The sequence below is a fragment of the Myripristis murdjan genome, chromosome 11, assembly GCF_902150065.1.
Source record: "Myripristis murdjan chromosome 11, fMyrMur1.1, whole genome shotgun sequence".
Lineage (NCBI taxonomy): Eukaryota > Metazoa > Chordata > Actinopteri > Holocentriformes > Holocentridae > Myripristis > Myripristis murdjan.
This window is the reverse complement of record NC_043990.1, coordinates 23,369,931-23,397,916: the sequence shown is the minus strand read 5'-3', so window position 1 is coordinate 23,397,916 and position 27,986 is coordinate 23,369,931. Positions and strand designations below refer to the sequence as shown.

Below are 27,986 nucleotides of genomic sequence, written 5' to 3'. Positions count from 1 at the left end.
AGGAATGTAGGGTTAACAAGAATATGTGGTTGAGCACCCATGTCGGCATATAAGTGCCCTAAAGTCTCCATGAGCCAAACACTAAAGCTCTGCCAGCTGTTGCTCCATAGCTCACTCTTACCTCCCTGTGGAGCACCAAGACAAAAGGAAACCGAGCACAATGAAGTGATACATTATTAAAAAGCAGTATAATTTGTTGAGTATTTAGTTGTTTCTTAGTGTTAGGGCACTGTATGAAACAACTAAAGCACTGAAACCCTTACAGGAGGCAGTGTATTGTCTGGAGGAGACTAACAGAGAGCTGAAGACAGAGCTAAAAATCCAGAAGAGGAAAACCAAAGAGATCGAAGAGCTGAAAGACAGCCTTACCAAAGAACTTCTCCTGTATAGGTATGTTAATTTTGACTTATTCTGAGTAAAGTGGATACCTTCTCAGATAACTCAAAACTCAGTTTTGAACAAATGCATTGTAGCCTTAATGAAAACATTCTTCTTGCAGGGCTGTCATTGAGGACCACACCAAGAGCAACCTTAAGGAGGCGAAAACATGACTGCGTGATTACGCTAATGCCAATCAAACATATTTCTGCGATTACTTTAAAAGATGAGAAAATTAGAAAATTATTTTATCTATAACATATAGAGCTCCAGAGGATCAATGTAAGCACTTTGGACACATCAAGGCACTTTTAGGTGTTTGTATGAAAAGTCTGTAAAGGTGAACCAGATTGCTGCTTGTAGAAAGGGTTTTGTTATGAATAAAGGCTTTATGCTTTCATTGTAACCTGAGTGCTGCAGATGAGTTAAGAACTGAGTAAGAGAGGAGAGACAGGTTGGTGTACTTATAAGGGCAATGTGGCTGGAAATCTAAACAGTGAGATAGAGTAATAGAGTGAGAGTAGTCCACTGTGTGATGAGGCATATCTCAACTTCTTGGTTGTTTAAAAATACTTCCTAGCTTAGGAAGACACTTTGGAGTAGAGGAAGATAATTTGAGCAGCTTAAGTGGTTATTACCAATGAGTAAATTATGCACTCAGAGTGATGGAAAAATCATTTTATTAAGAACGCACTCACTGTACAATTGAAAAATACTGAACACAAAAAAAGTTCAACTAGTAATAATAATCTACATCACAACGACAACATTTAGATGACAAAGACAGCTATGGTGAGGGGAGGTTGGATGAAAAATTGATGTTTCAAAATAGAGATAGTCAAAAATTTGGATTTCACTTGTAAACGACTCACATGACAGACCAACACTTTCAAAAATGCTGTTTCATGAACTTTGCTGGTGTGAAAATCAGAGTCCAGAACAATCAGATGGTGATCAGACTCAAGAGATGAGGCACATTTTAGACCATAAGATAGCAAGTGGACTACCTGCTACCTGCCAGACCACATGCAACTGTTTACTATGCCACCCTAAAGAGCTCTAGCAAAAACACTAAGTGTTCAAACTAGACTGCATTTAATTCAAAAAGTGTTGTGTTCAAGAGCACCTCTAAGATGTGCAAGATTATTTTTTTACACTATGAAAATCACACAAAACAACAGGGAATGGTTTACTGTCTCTTCTGTTTTGGGATGTTAGTGTGATCACCACCTTAAAATCTAGAAAAGCAATTTATTAAGACTAAGCACTGGCTTTAAGTAACTGAATAGTGTGTAAGTGTGGAGGGCACAGCCAATTTCAATATAAAAATACACCTTTTATAATGCAGTACAAAAAACATATGGCAAAATTCCTCAGGCAATAAATTAGCTATTTGAACCCGTGATGGAGAGTTCTTCATAAACACACTGCAAAAGAGACCAGGGCTGAAAATGAATGCATCGTCTGCCCTCCTCTCCCGCATTCTTCATTCACACCACCAGTAAAGAAGAGCAAGCTGGGAAAAAGTCATGAAGTGAAACTTCTGATATGGCCTTTTGACAGTAAGTGATGAGGTTGTAGTTGGGTGAGAGGTACAGGAGGCAATGATGTTACGCTGTGGCTTCTGGGTCTGTCGACCCCTCAGGATCTTCATCATTGTAGATGTTCTCTGCCTGCAAGAACAATCAGCATGTGAGACAGTCATCCACGTATTGTCAGCATTATTTTCAGATCCCTGAAGCTGGACAGACAAAAAGATGAGGTACTGAATGACTACTTGTTAGCTTTTTGGTGATTAAAGTTGAACCTGAGTGAATCAACTTAACACAATACTGAATCAGTAAAACTTACCATTCTTGCTCTCTCTCTCTCTTCCTCCTCACTTTGCTTTGAATTAGGGCTCTAGTGAAGTAACTAGCCTTGTTGACTTGTAAGTCGGCAGTCAGTTATGTCAAAAATCGAGCTTGGGTTGTTGATTTTTTTTTTTCTTTTCCCAGTTACACTCAGTAGCTGAAATGTCAGAGGGCATCTCATTGTGATTTTTTTTTTTTTTTGCAAAGTTCATGTCTGCTCTCATTCACATTAGGGCTGAATGACATGGCCAAAAATGTTAGTTATGATAAAAATGAACTATACTGTTCGAAAAATAATTCTCAATATGTATCAAGTAATTATTATGTCACAGTTAGAGGCTTCTTTTTGCTTCTGAGTAAAATCTGAAGAAACGTGAAGGCTCATTATACTTATCTCCTTTGGTCTACCAAAACAATACAGCATGCCTGCATGCAATGTACTGTATGCCTCCTCTCACATAGCAGGACGAGCAACAGGAACATTCCTCTATTCCTGCCGCAACAGGCTACTTGTGTGTCATTTATATGCCACCTATATATTCTTGCCTCATGATTAGCTATTTATGCATCAACCATGAAATAGCATTTTGTTGACATTTACTGAACATTATTTATATTTGTAGTGAGGAAAAATAGATTGATATTAATTCACGTTATTGTATCATTCCCATAAAAAAAGACTCCTGCGAGAAGAGACAGCCGTTGACTGTGACGGTAACATGTTGCTGTTGCTTAACTGAAATCTCATTTTATCTCAGAACTAAATATTTCCGTCCAGGACATTATACATACAATGGAAGAAAATACCTTCTCGTGCTGCTCATACCCAACATGCCTGCCTGAGGTGTAGCTTTAACTGTCTCACCATTTGCCAGACTTGCATGATGTTGTCTTCAGACACAGAGCAGATGACCCAGGGTTCATTGGGGTTCCAGGAGAAGTCAGAGATCTTGGCTGTGTGGCCGCCGTGGATGAACTGGTGGAAAGGCAGAAGACCAGTCATTATAACGATGTATGATACATAAACAGTGATATATAAAATCTAATGACTGCTAACTGAACACCCAGCATGACTGAGTCACATATATAAATAAGCATATCCGTTCATGCTGATAGATAGGTAAAAATCATACATTCAAAGCTACCAGGTAAGACATAACACCATTGCAGAAATAAGCCTAAATTAATAATCACCTGTTGTCGGTCTTAAATTAGCATTTTGCAAAGACACTGGGAATTTTCTGTTATCTCTTAAATAATTTTATACGACTGACTGTTGCTGTTTTTTCCACACAGTCTAAGAGGAAGGCTGTTTTAATTCCTATCAGAATTAAAACAAAAATTCCTATCAGAATTAAAACAGACTGTTGACATATTTTGCAAAGAGAGATACTCAAACCATTAACACATGATAGAGCTACTTCTCTGTTACGGTCACAGTCCATGTTACCTCTCTTTCTCCAACTTGCTCATTTTAACATCCTGCTGATGTATCTATTATATAATGTAATGCTCTAATGTAAAATAATGTATGTAATGTATTATCTTCTCCAGTAAAACTCAACCAGCATGGTAATTCTGCTGTGTTGTTGTTGTGAGTTTGTGTACCTCAGCAACGTGCAGGCTTATTTTTGCTGTCTGAGTAGTGGCTGACGTCAAGCTTGACAGCCAAAAGCCTATCTCTGCTATCTGACTATTTGTGTTGTTTGTGGAAAGACTATTTTTACTATGCAACTGCCTGTTCGTACTGCAAGCTTATGTGCAGACTGAGAAACGCAGATGTTCAAAATGACTTTGTCCAAAATAAATCCCAAAAGTCTGTCACTGTTACTGGGGTGAATTTTATTTTCATTTGATAACTGGAGATGATTTTATTTCCCTCCTCTAGTTCAGTTCAGTTCAGTTAGAGTTGAATAAAACTCACCAGCAGCTCAGGGGGGCCATCCTCTGCATCTTCCGGTGACTGCTCCTCACCAATTTTACTACAAACACAGACAGGAGAGTTAAACTGGTCTACCAAACAATATTACAATACAAATGCACTAGTGTCTGGTAATTTACCTGAGGTCCCAGACATTGAGTCGTCGATCTGTTCCACTGGATGCCAGGATGGTCTCATTATGGGGTGACCACTGGACCTGAAGCAGCCAATCAGAGGGCTCAAGTCAGGTCAACATAATGATACATGGGTATTTTTCTCAAATGTACTACAATAAATTTTAAACAATCAGACTTGATTTAGATCAGACACTCTTCATAACACCACAATATCAAGTTTGTCTGTTTGTCATATTTAACCCTCTTATGATCTGGTAAACTCAGTAAGCAGTAATGCATCTTTGTTTGTCCTTTTCCCTTAATTAACCGTACAGATTTGAAAAAAATGGATCATGCTATTCTCATTTGAAGAAGATATCCAACATGAGAAATCTCTTACTTGGAAGATCTCGTCCTTGTGTGACTCAAATGAGTGCAGCTTTAGTTTCAGGTTTCTCAGGTCCCAAAGGGCCACAGTCTAGGGGGAGGAGAGAGATATTACACATACCCTACAAGTTTGCTCGATCTTGGCAGTGACACTGCAGTAATAAAGTGGTAACACTATCAGGCGCATTTATTAACTTTAATAGTTACACCATACCTTCATATTGCAGAGTTAAGCCCCATAATGTAACTGAAACTGTGTAGAGGCCAAGTAACATGTGGCGGAGGATTGCATTACCTTGTCTGCTGAGCCTGTGGCGAGGATGAACTCACTGTACGGGTTGAAGGACAGACAGTTGACCTCTGCTGTGTGGGCATCCACTGCATGGCTGGGCTTGGATGTGTTGTTAGAGCGAGTGTCCCAGCTTAGAGGCACAGAGGTGGGAGAAGTGGGGCAATGGTCATTCATTTACACACCAATTTAAAATAATTAGATTGGCTGGAAGATTTACCCAAATGTACTGTTTCATGTGACTGTTAGACGTCAGTGCTCTTTATTTTCAAGCCTCTTACATCATGAGTTTCTGGTCGTCTGCTACGGAGCCGAAGAGAGACTCGTGGAGCAGGTGCCAGGAGACGTCTTCCACCACAGCAGTGTGACCAGTGAAAATAGTCTTAGCATCCACTATCTTCCCCTCCTTTGGCACAGCGCTAATGTCCCACAGACAGATTGTCTACAGAAGAGGGCAAGACAGGAATAAGATGGCCATCAACATTTCAAATCTCAAGTTGCACACAATTAATTTTTGATTTCATAGAATGACATTCATTTATTGATAAAAACATGTTTTATTAGATCATTTTGTAAAGCTCAAACAAATTGGAAAAAGAGGTTAAATGAAAATATTTCACACAATGAAACATTTTTCTCTTACATGGTCATCAGAGGCACTTAGCAGGCAGCCGGAGAGATTTGGATTCCAGGAGAGACCATAACCTTCTTTCTGATGGCCTCTAAGACGAAGGTCAGGTCGACACTCGCTAGATGGGTCTGTGCACAGAAGGATCTTAATGTACACCATCTATTTACACTAACAATGTAAGCAATAGCAGATAGACGGTAATGAGGCAGAGTTATTTATTTGGCTGATGGGCTGATTGTACCCATTAGCAGACTCTACTTTCAAAACACACATTCAACATCTTTAGCAGTGCCTTGGATCTATTCTATGTACCAGGCTTGGAGGGGTGCTTGGTGTAGTCAAAGACCAGCACGTCTGAGGTCGGGGTCTTTGTGGCGATGATGCAGGGGTTCTGGGGCATGTAGCGGGCACGATTCACCTCTCCCTCATGGTTGATCTTGATCTCTATCTCAATTTTGCCACTCACTGAGCCAAAGCCTCCAAACTCTGCAGGAGAGATAAAAGGGACTTGTTTGTTCAAGTAGAATGAGGGGGGACAACACCTTTCTGGCTTCAGCCACTTGATTTAGGTAAATTACGGCAGAAACATGAATACTGAATGAAAAAAGTGTGTGAAAATTTGTCTACAACTCAGTACAAATGCAGGTTGCTTTGTAAACAAAGTAAACGTAACATGTTTACATGCACACCAATACCCTGATTTCTGGGAGTAATCAGCTCAAAGCATTTCAAATATGACTTTTAAAATGCTATGAAGTAACAGAATTTCTCACATAACTCAGTTTACACAAGCTCATCAAATAATCAGCTCACCAACTGTCACTCCACTGCACTGCACCTTCTTGTCGATTATGCAAATACAAAATCCAGATTAGTCAGTCTGGGAACTGATGTGTAGTTTGAAAAAGCCAAAAGAAATCTGTATTTCTATGCCTGATGAATCAAAAGATTGAGCTCAAGGTGTGTTAACAGTCATTCTTACTCAGATTATGACCATATCTAAATAAAGATGATCAGCAAAAGGCATTTACCTAACAATTTCAATCAAATTATTGCCTTAAATGTTAAAATTAAAGTGCACTGAGCATGAAAACATACTCATTGCAACATGAACCAGGTAACAGTCATTCAGCTCTCCTAGTCGATGCCACAGTAAAATGTACACTCCCATGATATTTAAATGTCTTCAAATATCTCTGAAAATACATTAGTGTTGTACCTTTTGCACTGTGCAACGTTCTGATATCACAACAAGAAGCTGCTGTTTTTGGAACCATCAACAGTGTAATTCAGGAAGTTAATAGGCACTGGGTCACTTACAAACCAACTGCTCTGTACTGGACTGCAATGTATGTATTTCCCACCTCCTTTTTCACTGTCGTAATGAGAAGCATCAAACTGGGCATCGTCATTTGGCAGCTGGACGCTGGCAATAACAAGGTGATTCTGCTCGTCAGATGTGTGAGTGCCCAACACAAGCCGGTGCACACTGTAATCCTTCCCTTCTGGTCTAGGAGGGAGCAAAATGATGTTTTTTAAACATTCGCAAGACCATGACTGATGCAACTAAGTGAAAGAATACATGTAAATACGATGAGTCCAGTGTGTAAATGTGTGTACCGAGAGACGTCAGGCAGCCACTGAGCTGTGAGGCTGGGCCACTCTAAAGCATGGGTCATAACCAAGTCATACAGGAAGGGAGTGTTTTTCTTCCAGATCTTATACTCCTCATTGATCACCCTCTCCTCCACAGCATCATCAAATGCACCTGCTGAGAAAGGAAAGACACCTCAGACGTCAGTGATGAAAAACAGCATGCATGTCATTTCACTAGACAGTGGCTAGTTTTGCCAATGAGTCTTAACCCTCATATTATCTATGGGGTCATTCTGACGCCATTCAGTGTTTAATGCCTCTAAATACATGATTGACACTGTTTCTGTTATGCTTTGTATTTAATGACTTTTCCTAACTTAATGGGGACAAGTGGATATTTTCAATGTTCTGGACACATTTTGTACACAACATTGCTTGCTTGATGCCAGGCTTTTTCAGCTGTATAAAACATAAGAATGTGTTTTATTCAAAGGGCTACTTAAGAAGTGAACAAGACACAGAAAGCACCTGACTCATAAACTTGGGTAATAATTTAATATTTATTAAATTAAATGTATTTAATTAAAATATTTTTCTAGGGGTTTAAATTACTGGGGTCAATATACCCCAGTTGATGAATACTGTTACTAAATGTGAAGGTAAAAGCAGAGTTAATGATTCATGCTATCAATGATATTTTTAACTGACCATCTTGATGAGGCGGCATGCATGTGTTAAAACATGACCAAGTACAAGTCAAACTGTCAGTTCATCCCATTGATGGCCACAAAACTGAGGTCAGATAAGACACATAATGCCTTCCATGATAGTAAGACTGGCCTGTCCCCACACCTGGCACCGTTACTTCAATCACCACCACCATCATCATCATCATCATCATATACATTGAGGTTTGACATTGTTTTGGTTTGGAAGCATCATGTCACTTATAGATCCAGTGGCTAGCAACTATTAACTAGCTAGCATGTGAACTGCCATATACATCTGTTATATTAGCAATTACACAAACGTCAGCAAACTAACGCTACAGACATTTAAAGTGCTAAAGTGTCACAGACTGCTGGTTTACGATACCCTGTGGAAAAGCACACGAGCTACAATACTGTATTAGCCGGGTTTGTGGTTGCTTCATGAGTGAAGGTTAGCTCGAATGCCACGGTGGCTACATGCTAGCTCAGCTGCCCACTCGGCTAAGTTCTGTGTTAACGTTATCAACCTTATCGCTGAAAAACGAAATAAAATTCATGTGCTGTGTTTACTCTACCTTCCTTGTCTGCCATGGCAGCTGGGTTAAGCAGCAGCTAGACCAGGGAGAAGCGTGTGGGGACCAGTGAAATGTGGAAGCCGGCAGCTCTGTGTCAGGTGCGCCAGCCTTGTGTCGCCCAGCCCCGCTGTTGTTTAAGGGACCGTCTGAGCCAGGCTAGGCTAGGCTAGGCTAGGCTAGGCTAGCCTGGCTAGGCTAAGCTAACTGGGCAGCCAGCTGAGAGACGTGGGTGCGTTCGCGCGCTCTGTACAAGCGAGGGGATGCTCCGACCAATCAAAACGCAGAACGTCTCCTGTAGTTACTTCGATCAACCAGCAGGGGGAACGAGAAAGCTATGCTCACCACATTCAAGAGTAACTTTATTGGCATTCGGACTCCATACAGGACAAGTACGCTGCAGAGATTTGTGCTGCATCCACGTGCTGTCAGAAATGGTGGAAACACCTCACGGAGGCTGTGACATTCCCAGCTGATGAACTATTTTGTAAACTCAGGCTATTTTGAGCCTACACTTTATGTCATATTACATAAAGACTACCTGAATAAAGTGATACCTGTTGCAAAACATTTAGGTATCCTATTTCACAGTGTTTTTCCATTGAGAAAGCATGTTTTTCTTTATGAACAGTGTATATCAGGTCCTTGAATGCAACATGCATACTGACGGTCTACTTTGTATTTATGTTTTATTTTGTTCATTTATTTTTTTATTTTGTTCATTTATTTAGTTATTTTGTTCATTTATTTATTTATTAAAAATCTATTTATTTATTTATTCATTTATTTATTTTTACATTATGACAGTTTGTGGCCACGGCATAACTCCAGCGTTTTGCTCCACTTGGATGTGATTTTGTGAATGGAATGTCCCTTATCCTTTTCCGTAGTTTCTCTCATTGGCTGAGGCTGAAGCGGGGCCCTTAAATAGTCAAATGAACTGAGGTTTACCACAGTGTTGAGTTACTGTCTGCCATTTAATAAACCGCACAGCAACTGTAGCCTTCATGTCTACTCCTGACCTTTCACGGGTTGCAGATATCCTCCGCTCACTCTACCCGCATGTCCAAACCCTGGAGCAGTTCGCCGACAGTATCGTGTTTAAAGAGGGACGGAGAGCAGCTCTCGTCGAGCAAACCGACTCAAACCGCTTCGTGTCTTTCGTGCAGGGCGTTTTGGTGTGCTCCGACAAGAAGCTGCACCAGGTGCCAAGCTGCAACCAGGTAACTACTTGGGTTATATTTAGATTCAAATTCGTCCTCGGGTGAATTATGTAGTGTTGACGTGCTGCAAGCTCACTTACATGGTGATTTACCCCAGTGTACTCTGCCCCGATTATATTAGGGACACCACCCTCCATTAAAAAAACATACCCATACCAGCAGACATGATTCGAGATGTGTCTGAATCTTTGGCTTTCACTTGTAAATTCGGCGTACCCTTTTCCCACCACGATGCCCTTTTTAATGCACTGAAATATTTTATTCCCCAAGTTCAGCCTTCCACCAAAATAGACCAGCATAGACAAGGAGCTGTAGTGATACATGTGAGACATTCTAAGGTTTGAAATAAAGTGTTGCTTTCTAGATCATTTCATTCATCTGTTTGCCAAGATTACTAAAAGACCACAAATATTCACAAAAAGATCTTAAAGCTCCATGCCAGCCAATAGGCAAATACACACCAGACTGGCAGCTTATTATTTCCAATGTAAGAGAATGAGAGCATACATTGCTCACTTCTGAGCACTTCTGTAACTCCTAATTTTATGCTTTCCATAGATCTGCACTTTGCCCGAGCTACTGGCTTTTGTTCTAAACAACTTCAAGCGGAAGCGAAAAAGAAATGTCCTGGCACATGGCTACAGTTTTCTCTCCCTGGCTCAGGAGGAACGGGATGCAGACCAGTTCAAGTTTCAAGGTGATGTAACTCAAAGTGCTGCCTACATACATGGCAGTGACCTGTGGAGGAAAGTCACGGCACGCCTCGGCACAGACATCACATGGTACCTGCTGGAAAGCTGTGCCGTGTTTGTGGCTGTCCCGCCTTCATGTGTTTTCCAGGTGTGTGGAGTTCCTGTCTATGACCGGGTCTCCATGTCTACTGTGTCCTCTGGCTTCTGTCTCCAGACCCAGTCAAGGAGACATAAGAGTAGTCAGTATGGAAAGTATCAGGGGAGTGCAGTGATGTCAAAAAAGAGGCGAGAATGTGAAAATACTAATATCAGCAAGCAGAAGAAGAGCAGATCCAGAAGGCATGGCTGCAGAAAAAAGGTTAAAAGGAAAAGAGAAAGGGATGACAAGGAAGAAGAGGGTATGAGTTATTCAAGAAAGAGGAGACGGATAGATGAGGATGGGCGCACACAGGGAGTCCAACAGGATTGCTATGAATCAGGAGATGATGGGCAGAACAGATCAGTGAAAACATCAGTGTCTCTGAAGCTTTTGGACTGTGGTGGCATTGATTCTAAGCAGCCTGCTGAAATACCAACAATCACACTTCCCTTAGAGGGAGGTCCCAGTTGGAGAACAGGGCTTTTCCCTCCTCTGCCTCCCTCACAGTGTTTTATCCGCACACGGGGAATGCTTTATGGAGGGAGAGGCATGCGCGGCTTCCTTCTCAACAGGAAGAAGAGGGGTGGAGTTGAAGTGCCTAGAAGGCTGCAGGGGCGAGACTTGATAAGAATAGTGTTTTTTGAGGGTGTGGCCTATCTCAACGGGATGGAGAGAAAGCCGAAGAAACTTCCCCGGCGCTTTTTCAGCATGGTCCCCCTGTTTAGCCAGCTGTTGCGTCAACACAGGAGATGTCCATATGGCAGAATACTGCAGATGATGTCCCCAGTGGTGGAGGGGGAAGATGGAGAGGGACAGGACTTAGCCTCTCTCCTGCCCCAACACTGTGCACGTCACCGTGTCTACCTCTTCATCAGGGAGTGCCTCTCAACCGTGGTCCCACAGGAGCTGTGGGGGTCTGACCACAACCAGCTATGTTTCCTCACCAAGGTTAGGGCCTTTCTGCACAGCAGCAAGTTCGAGAGGCTCTCACTGGCCCAACTGATGTGGAAGATGAAGGTGAATGACTGTGATTGGCTGAAGATCAGCAAGACTGGTGAGCTTATCAACTAATTTTTTTTTTTGTTTTTGCCATGTTTGAGTTTGATCCAGGTATTTCAGCTTAACCACCTCTGTCTCCCAAAGGATGCTTCCCACCCAGTGAGCTCTCATACCGGACACAGGTGCTGGGTCAGTTCGTGGCTTGGCTGCTGGATGGCTATGTTGCAGGCCTGGTTAGAGCCTGTTTCTACGTCACTGAAAGCATGGGCCAGAAGAACGCCCTGAGGTTCTACAGACAGGAAGTGTGGGCTAAGTTGCAAGAGCTGGCGTTTAGGTAGGCTCATATACACCCAAGCATACAATCACAGTGCACACAAGCTCACCAACTTGTAAGTCATCAAAACATTTTGTGATTTTGTTTATGTAATTTATTTTTTTAAGAACTCACCTCTCCAAGTGCCACATGGAGGAGTTGACCCTGGCTCAGGTAGCATCCCTCCCCAAAACCACCATCACCTCCCACCTTCGCTTCATCCCCAAGACTAATGACATGAGGCCTATCACACGAATCATAGGAGCAGATGCCAAAACAAGGGTACATCACTTACAATAATACATTTCCACTGTCACTGCCCATGAGTTTCCAGATGTACTGATATATGTATGTATTTTTTTGTAGCAATACCAAGGGCGTGTCCGGGACCTTCTGGACATACTGCAGGCATGTGTGCATTCCAACCCCTCCCTCCTGGGCTCCACAGTGTGGGGGATGACGGACATCCACAAAGTCTTGCTCTCTCTGGCTTCAGCTCAGAAGGACAAGCTGCAACCCCTCTACTTCGTTAAGGTTGGTTTTTGTCCCCACTCTTATTTGTCTTGTCAGTGACCAAAAATGGAAATTGGGTTTTGTACTATTGCAGTCATGTATCTGATTAATTTTTATAACATGCTATTTTACACTTTCCCTCTTTTGTTATCTGCCCCTTCAGGTGGATGTGAGTGGGGCCTATGAGAGTCTGCCTCACACCAAGCTCGTGGATGTGATTAGCCAGGTCTTGTCACCGGTTCAGGATCAAATCTTTACTGTACGCCGCTACGCCAAGATCTGGGCTGATGCACACGAAGGCCTTAAGAAGAGCTTTATTCGACAGGTACATACACACATCCTTTTGTTTTTTTGTACCCACAAACACAACCTTTTGACCTATAAATTAGTTTTTCATATGTTTCTTTGATGTAGTCAGGTGTCCTGGTTGATAATATGGGATTCACCAACATGAAGGGGTTTGTGATGTCACTACAAAAAACGGGAAAAGTTCATCATGCTATACTGGTGGAGCAGGTGAGAAAATGTCCCACAGCGCTCAGGCATTCTTTTTAGATCAGGATGTCCAATTCACACCAGTGTGACTCTGCTGTTGTTCCTTCCAGCATTTCTCTGCTGATCTTCATGCCAGGGAGGCCCTCGAGTTTTTCACCCAAATGCTCACTGGCGGTGTTGTTCAGTTTGGGAAGAGGTAAGATTTGCACCTGGTTTAAGCTGCCATTATGAAACTGATGTGTGAGGTGCAGTATGCATTTGGTAAATACTGATATTTCTATCATCTGCGATAAGATCTCTGTGCTGTGAGAATGAGCAAATGTGTTTTCTTTCCGTGGAAACATAAGTATAACAAAAAAGGTTCCTGATGGTCTGCCTATGGTAGTTTTGAGAGTGGATTTGAACACTCCCATCTTTTTTTGCAGAACGTATCGTCAGTGCCGAGGGATTCCTCAGGGATCGGTTGTGTCCAGTTTACTTTGCTGTCTCTGCTACGGCCACATGGAAAACCTCCTGTTCAAAAGCATTTCTGATAAAGGAGGGTAAGTAAGGTCTATGCTGCATTTCAATCAACATAAACCTCAAGATGTCATGGCCCATCACTGACAGTAGAGTGCAGTCTTCCTATATTACATCTCATTTTGGTTTACTTGTATGTTCTTTCTGTCTCTCCTGTAGATGTCTGATGAGACTAGTGGATGACTTCCTTCTGATCACCCCTCACCTAGACCAGGCACAAAGTTTCCTCAAGTATGACACACACACACACACACACACACACACACACACACCTGTCAGAAACATCATCATTCATGTAACATTGTGCAGAGGAAATCCTGGAAAAGTCACAGATTTAAAAAAATGTGTTTTCCAGTCTTGGAAATGTTTTAGAGAATGGTGAAATCTATGTTAAGTTTTGAAAAAGTTATTAAAATTGATGAGTCAAGCTACAACTTTTTGAAGGGAAAATCATTAGGGTATTTTTTTTATTTCTTGAAAATCAGCTCTTGTGTTGTTCTAGTAAACCAGGCAGTCATAGTCAAGAGATCTGACAGTTGCTATAAGATGCATTTTATTTGTCTTGTGATTTCATCCCCTAGTTGTAAAGGTTGCTTTCCTCTTTACGCTTCAGAAATACAGTCATGGAAATTTGGTGTATGGTTCTGGAAAAGTCATGGAAAAGTTTTTGAATTAATTGCAAATACATATCGAAACTCTGACTGCCGGTCTCAAGCTGTAGGCCGCTGAACTTCCACTGGTCGCCTATGAGCATGCTTCATTTTTGATTTAGTAATTCCTATTTTGAAGACTAACTCAGATTTCTATTAACAGTCCATAGAAGTTATTTTTATCATTGTTTTGCACTCTTAAACTCATTTGCAAAAAAAATGTCATATTCCATGTTGCTGCCAATCACATGCCTGTTAGGGAAGAGGGGAAACATGGCATTGCACTGCCTTGTTATCACAAAAACAAAACCTGCCTCAGAGTACAAGAGGAGCCACACAGCATACCAAAGTCAATGTGCAGGATAAAGAAAATGAGTCAGAGCATTGTAAACAAGAGTAAGAAAGTACTGAACGGCACAAAGGGCAGTTGTTCAGTTTGTTGGGCACTGAATGTACAAAAATATTTTGATACAACTGACAAGGATTCTGATAAGCACCAGCTTCCCAAATCAAGATCTCATCCCACCGCATTTGCAAATAACATATCCTGAGAATGTAAGCTAGCCAGGCCATTTATTATTGGGTGTCCCACTTGACTTGTTTCTAATCACATTTTTTGTCCCACCAGCCAGAGGTGAAGAACCACTGATCTTTTCTTTTCTTTTCTTTTTTTTTTTTTGTGCAGGACCTTGTTGGTGGGGGTGCCAGAGTATGGGCTGGTGATCAAGACCCAGAAGGTGGTAGTCAACTTCCAGGTGTCTGGAGACATGGGCTCTGTTCCTGGCATTCGCCTGCTGCCCCCTCACTGCCTCTTCCCCTGGTGTGGACTGCTGCTAGACACACATACACTGGATGTCCATAGAGACTACTCCAGGTGACTTTACATGTTCACGCACACACACACACACACACGCACACGCACACTGAGGAAGAAAGAAACATTGGAGTTGATTATAATTTAACTATAGTTTTATAATCTCTCTGTTTTCTATGCAACACTTTATGGTTTCTTGTAAGGTGACTGAAAGACACTTGTACTTTGTACCTACTTATAAAAAACCTCGCAGTCTAGCTTGGATAGATTACTATATCAATATCCTTTTTCAAAATGCAGCAAACACTCTAATTGCTATACCACTTAAACATTTCTTTTGGTGAATGCTTGTTTTTTATGTTTTATTAAACTCTTGCTTTTTGTCACTTCGCAGCTACGCAGGACAATCTCTGCGCTACAGTCTTACGTTAGGCTCCTCCCACTTAGCTGGACAGCAAATGAGGAGGAAGCTGTTGTGTATCCTCAGACTCAAGTGCCACGCTCTCTTTGTGGACCTCAAGGTCAGGGCTGTAAGGTTTTTTAAATTCCATTGCCTTTGTTTCAAAGTCTTATAATTGCACAATGTTGGCAATAATTCACTGCTGCTCTGATATGGTTTACAGTCTGAGGATTTCCTCAATATCACTAAGAGGTTGTTTTCACACTAATCTGTCACTGGTTAAGACAGAATTCCACTGTAAGCATCAGTCAACTAAGCAAATGTTTTTTCAGTGGCTCAACAGGCACCATAACTTTCTTATGCTGCATCAAACTATCACTTTCCTTTTTTAAGGAAAAGGCACTGAACATTTTTGGTCAGTTTTTTTTTTTGTGGAAATATGCAACAGGGAGCCAAGACATGGTTGATGAAAAGCTTTGAAAATCAAAAAGAGTGGCGTAAAATACACCAGTTAACTTGAGGTCTCATTTGGTCTCATAATTGTTAACATGTATGGACAAACAATGAACACCACACGGTCATGCTGGTTTCTAAATTACAGAGGCAGAATTTGGAGGAGGCTATGAAACACAAAGTAGGACAGATTAAAATTGCCTGCGTCAAACATCACATGTCAGTTATTGATTAGTTAGCTCAGACCTTTTGTGTATCTTTCCATAATCTTTATTGTGTTTGACTGTGATGCATCAACAGAGCGGAGGACTCAGTTATTACCTGTTGTTTTTCAGTCCATGTCACTTCAGGTTTACACATCAGCTCATTTACACTGCATGAAAACCAATCTTTTATTGTATGTGTTTCCCTTCTCAGACCAATTCTGTTGAAGCAGTCTACAGGAATATCTACAAGCTGGTTCTGCTTCATGCATACAGGTAAATACTAAACACCATGGCCAACACTAGACTCCTGTTTTTATTTCTTTTTAGGGGTCCAAGCAGCAAAGCCACTGGGTCTATATTGTATCTGGTATTGTTTTTTTCCCCGCTACTGTTTCCATTCACTTTTTTTCCCTCTAAGAATATCTGGGTTACTCAGAAACTGTTACAGCTACGGTTCCTAAACCTTCTCACCCACTATTCAGACAAGAAAATATATAGATTGGCCGGAGGATGGCGTTGTAGCTGTGAACTCTATATTTTATCCAATAACTTTTGGATTTTTGATATAACTTGCCCTCAGTGTTTGCGCAAATGATGTGGGCGGGGTTTATATTAGAAAATATGTCGTATCTCCTGAACGCTACAGGAGGGGGCACTACAGCTACATTCGGAAACTTTCAGGAAAAAATCAACGAATGTAATTTACTTTTGGACGTGTCATGTCCAATGATTCCTCTGGTTATGACAAATAAGTTTGCCGGTACATGTCTTCATGCCAAAGTCTTCAGTTTTCCAGCACTGACCCTGTTATCGCCTCTTGCGGCTATTTTTTTCCCTAAAATTGAGGTAATTGGGCATTTTCAATACATAATTCTGTGCCGTAGTGCAGGTACTAGTGTGAATGCAGGTGTTTTATTTCATGCTGAGGTTAAAGAATTGATTGAACATTGTGAATTGAGTTGAAAGATGGCGGTAAACACAGGCCAGGGACTTTAGACTGTATGTCCTTCCGCTCTGACATATGCTCAGTAGTTTTGGCTTAATAAATGGGTCTGTGGAGATAATGCTGCTATTCAAACAGACTGTGTGTGGATGGCAACCACCAATCTGCTCTGGGCTGAAAACTCACCACAGCACCTGGCACCTCAGAGTTTATGTGTCTGAGTGGGCAGGGGTTTTTGTTTTTGTTGTTCTTTTTTTCTCTTTAGGTTTCATGTGTGTGCCCAGAGTTTACCCTTTGGTCAGACTGTTGCCAAGAACCCGGTCTATTTCCTGCAGATGATCTGGGACATGGCTGAGTACACCAATTACCTCATCAGACTGAGCAACAAAGGCAAGATGCATACACACACAACACAACCAATCATGGAAAATTACAATTTGAAAACAGCTTTCTCTTCATTGTTCTCTTTTTTTCTGCCCATAACATTACACCTCTCTGTCATTCTTCCAGGTATGATTATAGGTAGTAAGGCCCAGACAGGCGTCCTCCAGTATGAAGCAGTGGAGCTGCTCTTCTGTCTTTCTTTTCTGCTGGTGCTGTCACGCCACCGTCCTCTCTACAGGGCCCTGCTCCCGTGCCTGCACAAAAGTATGTACCTGACATACACACACACACACACATACACACACACAGGTGTCCCGTGGAAACTCTTATCACAGCATTGTTGTCACATTTTTCCATTTAAAAATCCATCAAAACAAAATGAACACATCAGTTGTATTACAACATGGGCCAGTCCCTTTGAATGTGGACTTTGTGAAAGGAACACCCAACCAAATGACACTAGCTACAGTTAAATTTTTATAATCTCTCTATAATCTATCTTTTTATAAGCCCCAATGTGACCTTAAGTATAGTTACATGTTTTTGGTAAGTCATGGTCACTGCCCACCTCATCTCAGTTGCAGTTTTACAGCTGTTATATAAAAGTTAACACACGTATACAGGTCGGCTAATTTAGAATAATGCAGTTCACCAGCAAGGTAAAAACTAGTCTGAAGTCCCTCTCTTTCCTGCTGTCCTCCTCCTGACAGGGAAACGTGGTCTGGAGAGGCGTCTGGGGGATCTGAGGCTGGCCAGGGTCAGACAGGCTGCTAACCCTAAGATCCCAGAGGAGTTCCTGGCCATCCAGACTTAAAGTGTCGCCCTGTCACCTTAAATCACCTTCCAGTTATCACACTATCCCCCTGGAAATATAAGTATATATATATAAGTTGGACCTAATTTTTGTCAAAATCAAGTTGCTGTGGAAAGCAGCACCTTTACTGTGACAAAAATCCAAGTGAAGAGGAGTTTTTCCCCGATTCTCAAAAGGATAAAGAAACTATAAAGGACATCTGCTGTGCAAAACTACATTACTAGGAAGGTTGGTGTTGATATAAAACACTAGTTGCATGGTAAATACTGATATATTTCTATCATCTGCGATAAGATCTCTGTGCTGTGAGAATGAACAAATGTGTTTTCCTTCCTTGGAAACAAATAAGCAAAACAAAAAAAGCCTCCTGCATTTACTGCATAAAAAAATCTAAATAAAAGTAAAAATAGGTCATTTAAACTTTAAAGTAAAAGTTATTCCGTAGCTTTTTAGAAAAGAGCATTGTTACATGTGATGTTGTTAAAAAGACAAGCAAACAGAGTTAAAACTCAGTTCTTTTAATCGGAAAATTTCAAGATAAAGTGCAGAAACAGCTTAAAGCCAGTTTCACCTTTTCTTTCTTGTTGAATAGCTGCTCACTGCAAACGGATCCACAATTTGTCAACTGAATTTTCTGACGTTTTTAGTGTTCCAACAATTTGTATTGCATTGGATGTCACTTTAAATGTAGTGAGGTACAATATTTAAATAAAATTCAATTTTATTGCACAACAAGCAACGCACTCTGCTCAGTTACATGAGTAAACGCAAGTTAAATAAAGAAATAATTACACATTTGAAGTTGTGATCTTTGAAAATGAGTAAGGCACAGAAAAACACATACATACAAACAAAATGACATACTAAAGAAAGGATCAGTCCTATCACTGTTTAAAATAAATCTAGCCTTGTTTTATGCAAATAAATGTAAGCTCATGTTTTCCCTTTGTCTTTGGGGTGGGAATTGCTGGGTGATTGGCGATACGATACTGTCACAATATTCCATCCACAATAATGATGGAATCATGATACAGGTAGTTCTATGATATGCAATGTATTATAAGATAATCAGCTATGATATGACATGAATTTTAAAATAAGCAAGAATTTTTCAGTGTTTTAATATACACACCCACTGCACCATGGGCATGACATAACAGTTCCAGTTCAAATAACTGAGGGCAGGGAACAAATTCGCCTCACAGGAACTCAAATGTGAAAGTGTATTGGTAATACTGTATATCACAAAAGGAAGTGTTGCGATGTATTGCATTACAGATTTATGTCACACCCCTACTTCACACTGATTTAAAAAAAAATGATACCAAACATTAAGAGGACATTTTTGATTAACAAATCCACAAAGGGAAGGATAAACATAAATGAGGCAAAAGTCCTTTCCAATTCATGAAAGTCAGTACTGTTGAGTAGGAACATTTCCTTGAGCTCAGGCTCCTTCTGTTCCTATGTTTCGACCACAGAAATTGAACTGAATTTCATGCGGTTTCTCCGGTATAGCCATCGTTGACATAAGGATTGGGTCTGACGTTGGATGACTTCCTCTGCAGTCCACATAAAATCAGTCTGTAGAGAGCCACCAGTGGGATGGAAATCACAGGCAGGACACAGAGGAGGACAATTATGGCAAATACCCAGTTTGGGTAGGGCTTCATCTGGGTTTGAGGGAAAAATTCCTAAAGAGAGAGATTGATATAGATTGTAGTCATCAAGTAAAAAGATAACATTAGACAGAAGTTGAATATCAGGTGTACAATATAAAAACTGCTTTATTGCATAATGCAGTGGAGGTAAAGGCTACGTAATGTCCATTAATGAGGCTCATTTAAGTTGACTGAAATCCATGCCAGCCCCCTCAGCTTGCTTACGTAGTCAGGGTTCCATGCAGGGTAGCTGGGGTATTTCTGTGCCTGGACAATCACATAGGCAATCAACACCCCTTTTAGCAATAAAGGACTGATAAATGTCCAACAAGCCCTCCAGAAAATGTTGGGCCTTCTCCCAGTCATAAAGAGAATGTCCTCACCAAACCTGTCAAGAGACACAGGAACAGTCTAAGAAATCATTAAAAGTTTATTTGTAAAGCTTGGAAGATTAACACAGCTGTAGTGCATATTTTTTCAGTGTAGATATCAAAACAGAAACTAAGCTTTGCTATTCTAAGAAGACATGCAGACTAACGGAGCAGAAAAGGGTACCTTTTCATCCCATAGATATAAGACACTCCAACAATCTCAAAGACTGCAATGATGAGTAGGGGCACAGAGCCCACATAGCTGCTGAAGATCTCCACCCAGTAATTCCCTGAGCCCAGGGTGAAAACCAGAGCCATCAAGAAGGATATCAAGCAGACGACCGCTGAGGAATTGAGAGAAGTGCTTAGTTTTTCACGGAGCAGGAATTCAAAAAGAACAACACCCCTTCCCATGAGACCCTCATGGACCTCAGCTGTGTTCAAAATTCCTCCTGAAACAGTGAATCTCAGAGGGTCATGTATGATTACCTCAACAATCACATCAAGCCGCCCATGCAACAGGTTATTCAAGGCCTGGATTGGTTGTGTTGCCCGTCTAATTTGACTTTCTAATATTGCCATAGTAATGGTATTATAAAAGTGAAATTGGAGTGCTGTCCTTTATAACTGACTACATTATGATGGCAGATGAAAATCAATCGTTAAGCTACCATGTGCCGGTGGTTGCTTGATGTAGATAATCATACGTCATTGAACTGTTAAAGGATATTATTCCAGTAGGGATCACAGAAACAAAGTATTTAAGATAAATATTCTAGCATGAGGCCAAGAATGGCATGCAATTAGCAGGTACCTGTTACAAGTTCATTAGGGATCTGTTTGGGCACCACTTTGAGGTCAATGAGTGGTGTGACGATGCCCTCTATGGTGCCAAACATGGAGGAGAGACCCAAGCTGAAGAGCATGATGAAGAACAGTATGGCCCACACCTGAGAGCCTGGCATCTCTATCACTGCCTCAGTGAACACAATAAATGCCAAGCCAGTACCTGAAGCACTCTGGGGAAGGAGGAGGAAATTAAATGCCTGATTAATTAATTAATGAGGATGTGGATGACTTAATGAAATGAGAGTTTCGGTGAAGAACATGTCTTACTGAGGTGAAAAGTGTTTCAAATATCATGTATGCTGGCACATTTGATGACTTGGTTGCTTTCTGTGGTTTAATTTGTACCACTTTACCCATATCCAGGCTCAGGGGCGCCGTATATGGGGGAAAAGTTAGGACAATTCCCTTGCCTGACAGGGGCCCCCAAAAATAGGTAAAAACTAATATAAAATTATTAAACCATCATCAAGTAAATATATATATGTATTTCATGGGGCCCAAAATTCCTGGTGGCGCCCCTGTCCAGGCTGAACTGTCATCCTATAAAGTTTAAACTATTACCACAGTGTATGAAACGAGTTCATCAGATTATTCTCTAATAAAGTTACAATACCTGATCAAGGAATGTTTGCAGATTGCAGGTCCTTATGTTCTTGAGACTAGAGACTTCATCAGGAAAAGATGCATTCAGGTATCCCAACCAGTGGTCATAGTTCTCTACTGTTATATTCTGGTCAGAAATCTCAAAATGGTTGGTCAGAACTAAGACGTTGCTGCAGACGGGATAAAAGATAATCACTGATGATTTTTCAGGTGTCTAGTTGGTATCAGTAAGCAAGCAAAAAACATGTATTTCCACAAAATAGAGGCACATACTGATTTAGACAGGTGTTGTAGTTGGATCTAGCTTTAAAACCCAGGATGGCAAAGATGGGAATGGAGGCGTAGAGAGATGTAGCGCTGTTTATCACCCCCACCGCAACAGCATCCCTCTCACAGTCATTTCTAATACAAACAGAACAGAAAAAAAACAACAGAGCTTCACTCCAGTCCCACACCAGCTGCTCCATTTCTACAAAAGCAAGAGCAGAAGAACTTACTTCTCAGGGTTGTAGCTTGAGAACGCTATGAGGCCACCAAAAGCCACTGAGAGGGAGAAGAAGATCTGGGTGGCAGCATCCAGCCACACCTGAGGGTTCTTCAGAATCTCCCACTTAAGGAAGCATGAAAATAACATATCAGTGATTCAGGATGTCTGTGACTCAAGATGCCGCCATCTTTCAATTGAGAGAGCAAGCGACGAGTGAACTCACATCAGGGGTGAAGAGGTAGATGAGTCCATCAGTGGCTCCGGGCAGAGTGAGGGCACGGATCAGGAAAATTGTCAGTACCAGGTAAGGGAGAGTGGATGTCACATATACAGCCTGAAAAGTAAAACAACAACAAGACATTTTCATCTCTAGTCAAAGTCTCCAGACTGCAAACGTGTATCTCAGCTCTCACTGTTTACGCTATTCCTCTATGTCTCAGCAAATACTGAATATGAGTGAAAGCACTGATCTTCAAGAGTTTGGGTACAATGGTTGATTTTGGACCAGGATACCTATTGCACCCCACCTTTCCGATGGTATCAATGCCTCTGATGAGACAGATGTAGACCACACTCCAGGCAGTGGCCAGGCAGATGACCATCCACCACCGCGGGGAGTCGCTGATCCCGATGTCAGCTGTGATGTCCAGGGTCTCGCGGTACCAGAAGTAGTTCACTGGTGTACTGGCCACACATTCCTCATTATAGCCTGTTTAAAAAGCCATTGCATAAAGAGAGAGAAACCAACAATCAGAGGTTCTCTCAAGTTCTATATAAAAGCATCCTCTTGACACTCCTAGTTTATTTTGTTTCATATCTGCAAAAAGTTCAGAAATAGAGCTAATTTCATGCATTTTTATATTAACAAATTCAACAGGAATTGTTGCTAATTGATGTGATACATGCAGTCCTTGTTACCTGTGTGATTTACGTTGAGTGGACACTGGCTCCAAGGCAGGGGTTCTTGGAAGGAATGAAAGAAATACCAAAGCACCCAGGCCAGGATGGTGTTGTAGAAAACACCCACCAGGAATGACACCAACATGCAGCTAATACCTACACACAGTAACATTATTCATATTATTCACGGGGAGTTGCATATATATTTTAATGGTAATAAGGCAGCAACATAACTGACTAAGTAATGCACATCACTGATTCTTGAGAATTTGGATAAATCACGTCCCACTAAGAAAAATGCTATTTCTGCTGGAAATTTACAACATTTTAATGAATAAAAAGAATCAAGGGCATAATCAGGGGGTCCTTTGCACATTTGTAACGTTCTTTTATAGGTTTATTTTTAATTTTTATTAATTTAATGATTATATGTTGGCCCATGGCCTACAAAACCAGTTGTCCTCGGATAGGAGATAATCATTTCAACTTGATTAAAACAACAAAAAGTAATAATTTCATTGAATAATATCTTTACCACATGAAAGAGTACATCATAATATGTATTAAAAACTACAAACGATGGGTTTTGAACAATATTACTATTATTTTGTGGTTGCTCAAAATGTGTCCCAGATATTTGTCACCACCGTCAGACATATATTTAAAAAATAATAATAAAAAAACTACAAGGTCAGTTACATTCCTGAGGAGCCCTTTTCAAACCTTCAGCTCTGCATGCTTCAAGACCGCTCAGGCTCCTGGAAGTTTTCTATTTTCTCTTAAATCTCTTCATATTTTTGGACACTGCTACTGTCACAACCATAAATTGTCAACACCGTCACTTCTGTATAAAAAATATTAAATTAGATTATGGAACAAATGTATACTTTTTAAGAAGAGGTCTGATGCAGGTAGCAACAGGGCGAAAACAAGCTGGCTAATATGAACAACTCATGCTTATCATGTGAAAGAGTAGGCTTTTGTCACCACCGTCAGACGTCACCACTGTCAGGTTTTCTGTCTGACGGTGATGACTGAAGTCTGAAAAATGCTTATAACAGTGCTCAAGATTGTTATTTTTTGTACCAAATAGTTAAATGGAGCTTAGCGTAAGTTCAATCAAGAAGACCATCTTTTGCCTGCTTTCATCAATAATTCTATTCCTCTGTTATTATGCCATTCACTCTTCTCTCGCATGCGCACTCATAATTTCCCGGCTGTCACTGTGGGGCTGTCAACTGAGCTCGATCAGCTGTTCTCGTCAGCTGTTCTCATCTTCCAATGGCCTAGCGCCTCACCTTCCTCGTTAGCCTATCAGCTTACCGCGGCTTTTTTAAATATGCCTCTCTCTGTGCCTCTAGATTCATGCTGCTGTCGTGCGCCCCTCCACCTCCCCATCGCCTCCTGGTCTTCCCAGATTCATCAGTTCAGCTCATCTTCAGCCCCATCAGTCGCCACCCCACCACCACCACCAGTGTCTGGACTCCATGGGGGGATTTATTTAGATGCCGCTCAGGGCTGTCGCCCTTCGGTTAAATCTCCCTGTAGAGTCTAAGCGCCAAAGTCTTGTCATTTAATAATTGCTCATCCGTTATAATAAACCACTTTCATTCTTGATTCGTCTATGTGTCTCTTGATTGAAATAAAGTTGTTAAGCAAGAAGCCATTGACTTGAGTGGTATAAATTTTGGAAATGTATGTTTTAATGAGGCGACTGTCACCACCGTCAGATTAGTGTCACCACCGTCAGAGGCAGTTATATTGGTTTTAAATGAATATGCTTACAATATGTCTCTTTGGTGCTGTTGAGTTATTAAAGTAATAGTCTCTTTAATACAAAAAAATGTTTTTCAAATTAAAAAAAAAAAACATTACGGTGACGGTGTTGACAAAAACAAAGTAGCCTAATAACTGGAAAAACCTATTTTATGAAAAAAATGCAAAATGAGGAGGTTGCACCGGTACATTGCTGAACAGCCAAGACCTTGGCCTATAATGATATACCTTCAGATTTTTTTCAAAATTAAAACCTGTTTTATCCAAATTCCCAAGAATCAGTCACATTTCTAACTCAGACTATAAATTATCTTTCCTCAATGCCGCAATTTGGGATTTTGTGGGAGTTGACATTTGGCAGACACACGTATCCAAAGCAACAAACGTATGAGAGGTGGTGAGTAGGGTCACAATATCATGATATCTTTCTGTTGTGCAGGATGGTGAGCCCTGTTAATACCAATGTGTCCATCTGTTTGCTTGTATGTTAACAAGATATCTCAAAATGTTATGAACAGATTTGCATGAAACTTGGTGGAAAGTTTGATAATGGGCTGAGGGAGAACTGATAAGTTTTTCACACTGACTGGCCCAAGTGAGGTGTGGCAGAGAGCACGGCTTAACATAAAAATGCATGTAACTTTTAAAAGGATTCAGGAACACCATGAGAAATTATGGAAAGGTTGGTCATGTGGCAAGAAACACAGATTAGCTTTTTGCACTGATTGGCTAAAAGGGGTGTGTGACAGTGGGCATGATTAGCCAACCTGTGGATAATCTGGCATATCCTGACAACAACATAGTGTTTCTAACGTATGTGCTATACTTAGTGCATATCTTCAGTAACAAATCTGTGTGCCTTAAAAAAAATATTTTAAAAGATGGCATTTTTGGTCCTCATTTCCTCATCTCCCCCACCACATGTGACTGTGGAAATGGAAATGCTTTCAGCTAGTTTTGTTTTGTTGTTGTTGTTGTTTTTTTTGTTTGTTTGTTTTTGTTTTTTCCCAAAATACTGCAGCTTTAATTTTATTTTACAGTCTTAACATGCAAATTTGACTCTTAGGTTTATCGTTACTGAATTATAATAGCCTTGCAGACACATTTCTGTAGCTCTGCATGTTGCTTTTCACGTTATTCAAAAGGAAAGGAAATGGGAGACATTTACCTAGAATATTCTGGAATAGTAAATAAAAGTGGTTAACAATTATTTACAACCTCATTTGGAAATGTGCATGCAAAAATGTTACCATTTATTACCAAAAGTAAATACTGATTTAGATTAAATATTCTGGGCTACCCACCGACTCCACCCAGATATGGTGAGATGGAGTTCCAGACACCGACACTGCCCTTGCGGAGCCTCTGTCCTATAGCCAGCTCCATGTAGAGCAGGGGGAGACCCTCAAATACCAGTGCTATCAGGTAGGGGATGAGGAATGCACCTGAAAAAAAAAAAAAAAAAAAAGGGTTGGGTGCAGGCCTTATGCCTGGGGTTCAGCCTTTTGGTTTTTATTGTCAGATTTTGCCTCAGGCCAGTGAATACAGCAAGTGGCCAAAATGCCAATCTTTATGATTATGGGGGGGTCACGTGATCTGGACCCTTATCTTGATCATCAAGCCATTAGGTAATGTTTCATGCTATTCTAACCAGGGACATTGTCATGGCAGACACTCTTTTCCTCTCTGGAAATGAAATGCACTGAAAAAACACTGAAAGCAGCTGATCACAGAGGATTTTTAGAGTTGCTGTGATTTTGAATTCTCAAAAAGACCACTGGACTTTAACTATGCCATCATACCATCATTGCTTTTTACTGTGGAGTTACTGTGGGGACACTATGTGTGTGTGTGTGTGTGTGTGTGTGTGTGTGTGTGTGTGTGTGTGTCTGTCTGTCTGTCCATTATTTTGTGGCTAAACATGTGACTTTAAAGTGAGATGAAGTTTCAACTAAATAAACGCCTGAGGCAGTCTGACACTTAGAGTCAATATTTAAATGAACAGAGCGTGTGCACATTCCTGGGATTGGCTGTTTGCTCAGCGAAGCCCTGACCCACAACATTTGAGGTCCTGTTAGCTCTGACCTGGTGAATTATCTCACCTGGAGTTATGAGGAAGTAAATAGTGGACGGGGGTCTGTTAGAGATACTCATACTAGTCTGAAGTGTCACAGTGTAGCATTCAGCAAAATAAACCAGATATGCTGTAGATGTGGCTCACTATTCTGAACACAAAGAAACTGATTGCTCTTCCTCGTCTGTTCTGGAGGAACATTACATATTACACAGTCTCAAGTGTCATTGCATCGAATGACAAAAAATGGTAATAAATAAAATTAAAAATTTACAGAAATTTATGTGTTGGGTACTTTATATTTCTTTTTTTGACTACCTATACGGCTCTTTACATAAAACACATCACAGTTTTTTTTTTTTTTTTTGCTTCTATAAGTGATTCTCACACTGCTACAGGTGTGGTTATGTTCGGTGAGAGCCCTTAAGCAGAAGGAAGTTTTTTGAAGATTATAAATGGCGTGTTATAGTTCCTCAGTGCCATTGAAATCAATCAATTAAAACAAAAGTGTGGAAGGTGTTGATATTTCATATATGTTTTAAATAGCTAGAAAAGCCTGACCCCATAGACAGACCAATGTGTACAAAATGTGTACACCATGTAATACATGATAATCATGTATTTAGAGGCACTAAATATAGACAATAGGATGGTTAAAAATTTAAGTGAGTTAAACTGTGATCTGAAAAAACTTTTCATGTACATGTCTTCACTCCCGTTGATGATAATAAATTATAACAGCATTTTTTTTTTTTTTTTTTTTAAAAGAACTCATTATATTATAGATGAACGTGTGAAACAAAGCTGGCATCTTACCCCCTCCATAGATTTGACATAAGTAAGGAAAGCGCCACACGTTTCCCAATCCTACTGCAAAGCCGATGCAGGTTAACAAGTACTGAATCTTGTTGTCCCACTTGGGTCTCTCCTCCACGTCAGTGGATTCTCCTGTTTTCACCATCCTCAGCTGGCAGCGGCACAAAAGTTCAGCACAGCTCCACTTCCAGTTAAGGTGAAACCTTAAAAGCTCTCCAAGTCTGATATTCGCTGCAAATCAGCCAATAAAATATTTAGTGTAATTTTATATATTCAATCCTTTCCACTTGTTTTTACTTTAGTTTTATAGCTTTCTTTTTTTCTTTTTACATCCGTCCAGCTTGTACTGAATACTCTTTCTTTGCTACTGCGTTTTACTGTGCCTTGACTCAGTATCAGCTTCCTTTGCTTCAACAAATGTTCACTGGCAAAGTTAAAT

The 27,986-nt window shown here is 40.7% G+C and overlaps 3 protein-coding genes across 5 annotated transcripts; 1 reads left to right on the top strand and 2 right to left on the bottom strand.

Moving 5' to 3' along the window:
- Positions 1–1,041: 1,041 nt before the first annotated feature.
- On the bottom strand, positions 1,042–8,715 carry rbbp4 (retinoblastoma binding protein 4). Of its 3 annotated transcripts, none has more exons than XM_030064276.1 (12): positions 8,457–8,715; positions 7,196–7,343; positions 6,940–7,085; positions 5,888–6,061; positions 5,588–5,703; positions 5,226–5,386; positions 4,951–5,077; positions 4,669–4,746; positions 4,293–4,369; positions 4,156–4,213; positions 3,097–3,207; positions 1,042–2,051 (listed from the first exon to the last, which is right to left on the bottom strand). In XM_030064276.1, the coding sequence occupies exons 1-12, from the start codon at positions 8,470–8,472 to the stop codon at positions 1,989–1,991; spliced, it is 1,275 nt and encodes a 424-aa protein (XP_029920136.1). In that variant the 5' UTR covers positions 8,473–8,715; the 3' UTR covers positions 1,042–1,988. The 3 variants fall into 3 exon arrangements, with proteins under 3 accessions (XP_029920136.1, XP_029920134.1, XP_029920135.1); XM_030064274.1 differs by having other exon boundaries at positions 7,196–7,346; positions 8,457–8,714; XM_030064275.1 differs by lacking the exon at positions 8,457–8,715 and adding an exon at positions 7,880–7,913.
- A 676-nt stretch (positions 8,716–9,391) lies between these two features.
- Positions 9,392–18,745, top strand: tert (telomerase reverse transcriptase). The gene is made up of 16 exons (XM_030064441.1): positions 9,392–9,676; positions 10,235–11,561; positions 11,651–11,840; positions 11,948–12,101; positions 12,186–12,353; positions 12,496–12,657; positions 12,747–12,848; positions 12,938–13,023; positions 13,253–13,369; positions 13,506–13,577; positions 14,682–14,870; positions 15,205–15,331; positions 16,081–16,142; positions 17,078–17,202; positions 17,323–17,460; positions 17,907–18,745. The coding sequence occupies exons 1-16, from the start codon at positions 9,461–9,463 to the stop codon at positions 18,008–18,010; spliced, it is 3,339 nt and encodes a 1,112-aa protein (XP_029920301.1). The 5' UTR covers positions 9,392–9,460; the 3' UTR covers positions 18,011–18,745.
- Positions 18,746–19,506: 761 nt separating this feature from the next.
- LOC115367305 (sodium-dependent neutral amino acid transporter B(0)AT3-like) lies at positions 19,507–27,692 on the bottom strand. Its single transcript, XM_030062977.1, has 12 exons — positions 27,548–27,692; positions 25,962–26,102; positions 22,900–23,037; positions 22,509–22,690; positions 22,205–22,315; positions 21,992–22,104; positions 21,768–21,896; positions 21,505–21,664; positions 20,857–21,061; positions 20,227–20,386; positions 19,897–20,059; positions 19,507–19,704 (listed from the first exon to the last, which is right to left on the bottom strand). Exons 1-12 carry the CDS (start codon positions 27,690–27,692, stop codon positions 19,507–19,509), a joined length of 1,845 nt encoding a protein of 614 aa, XP_029918837.1.
- Between the last annotated feature and the right edge of the window lie 294 nt (positions 27,693–27,986).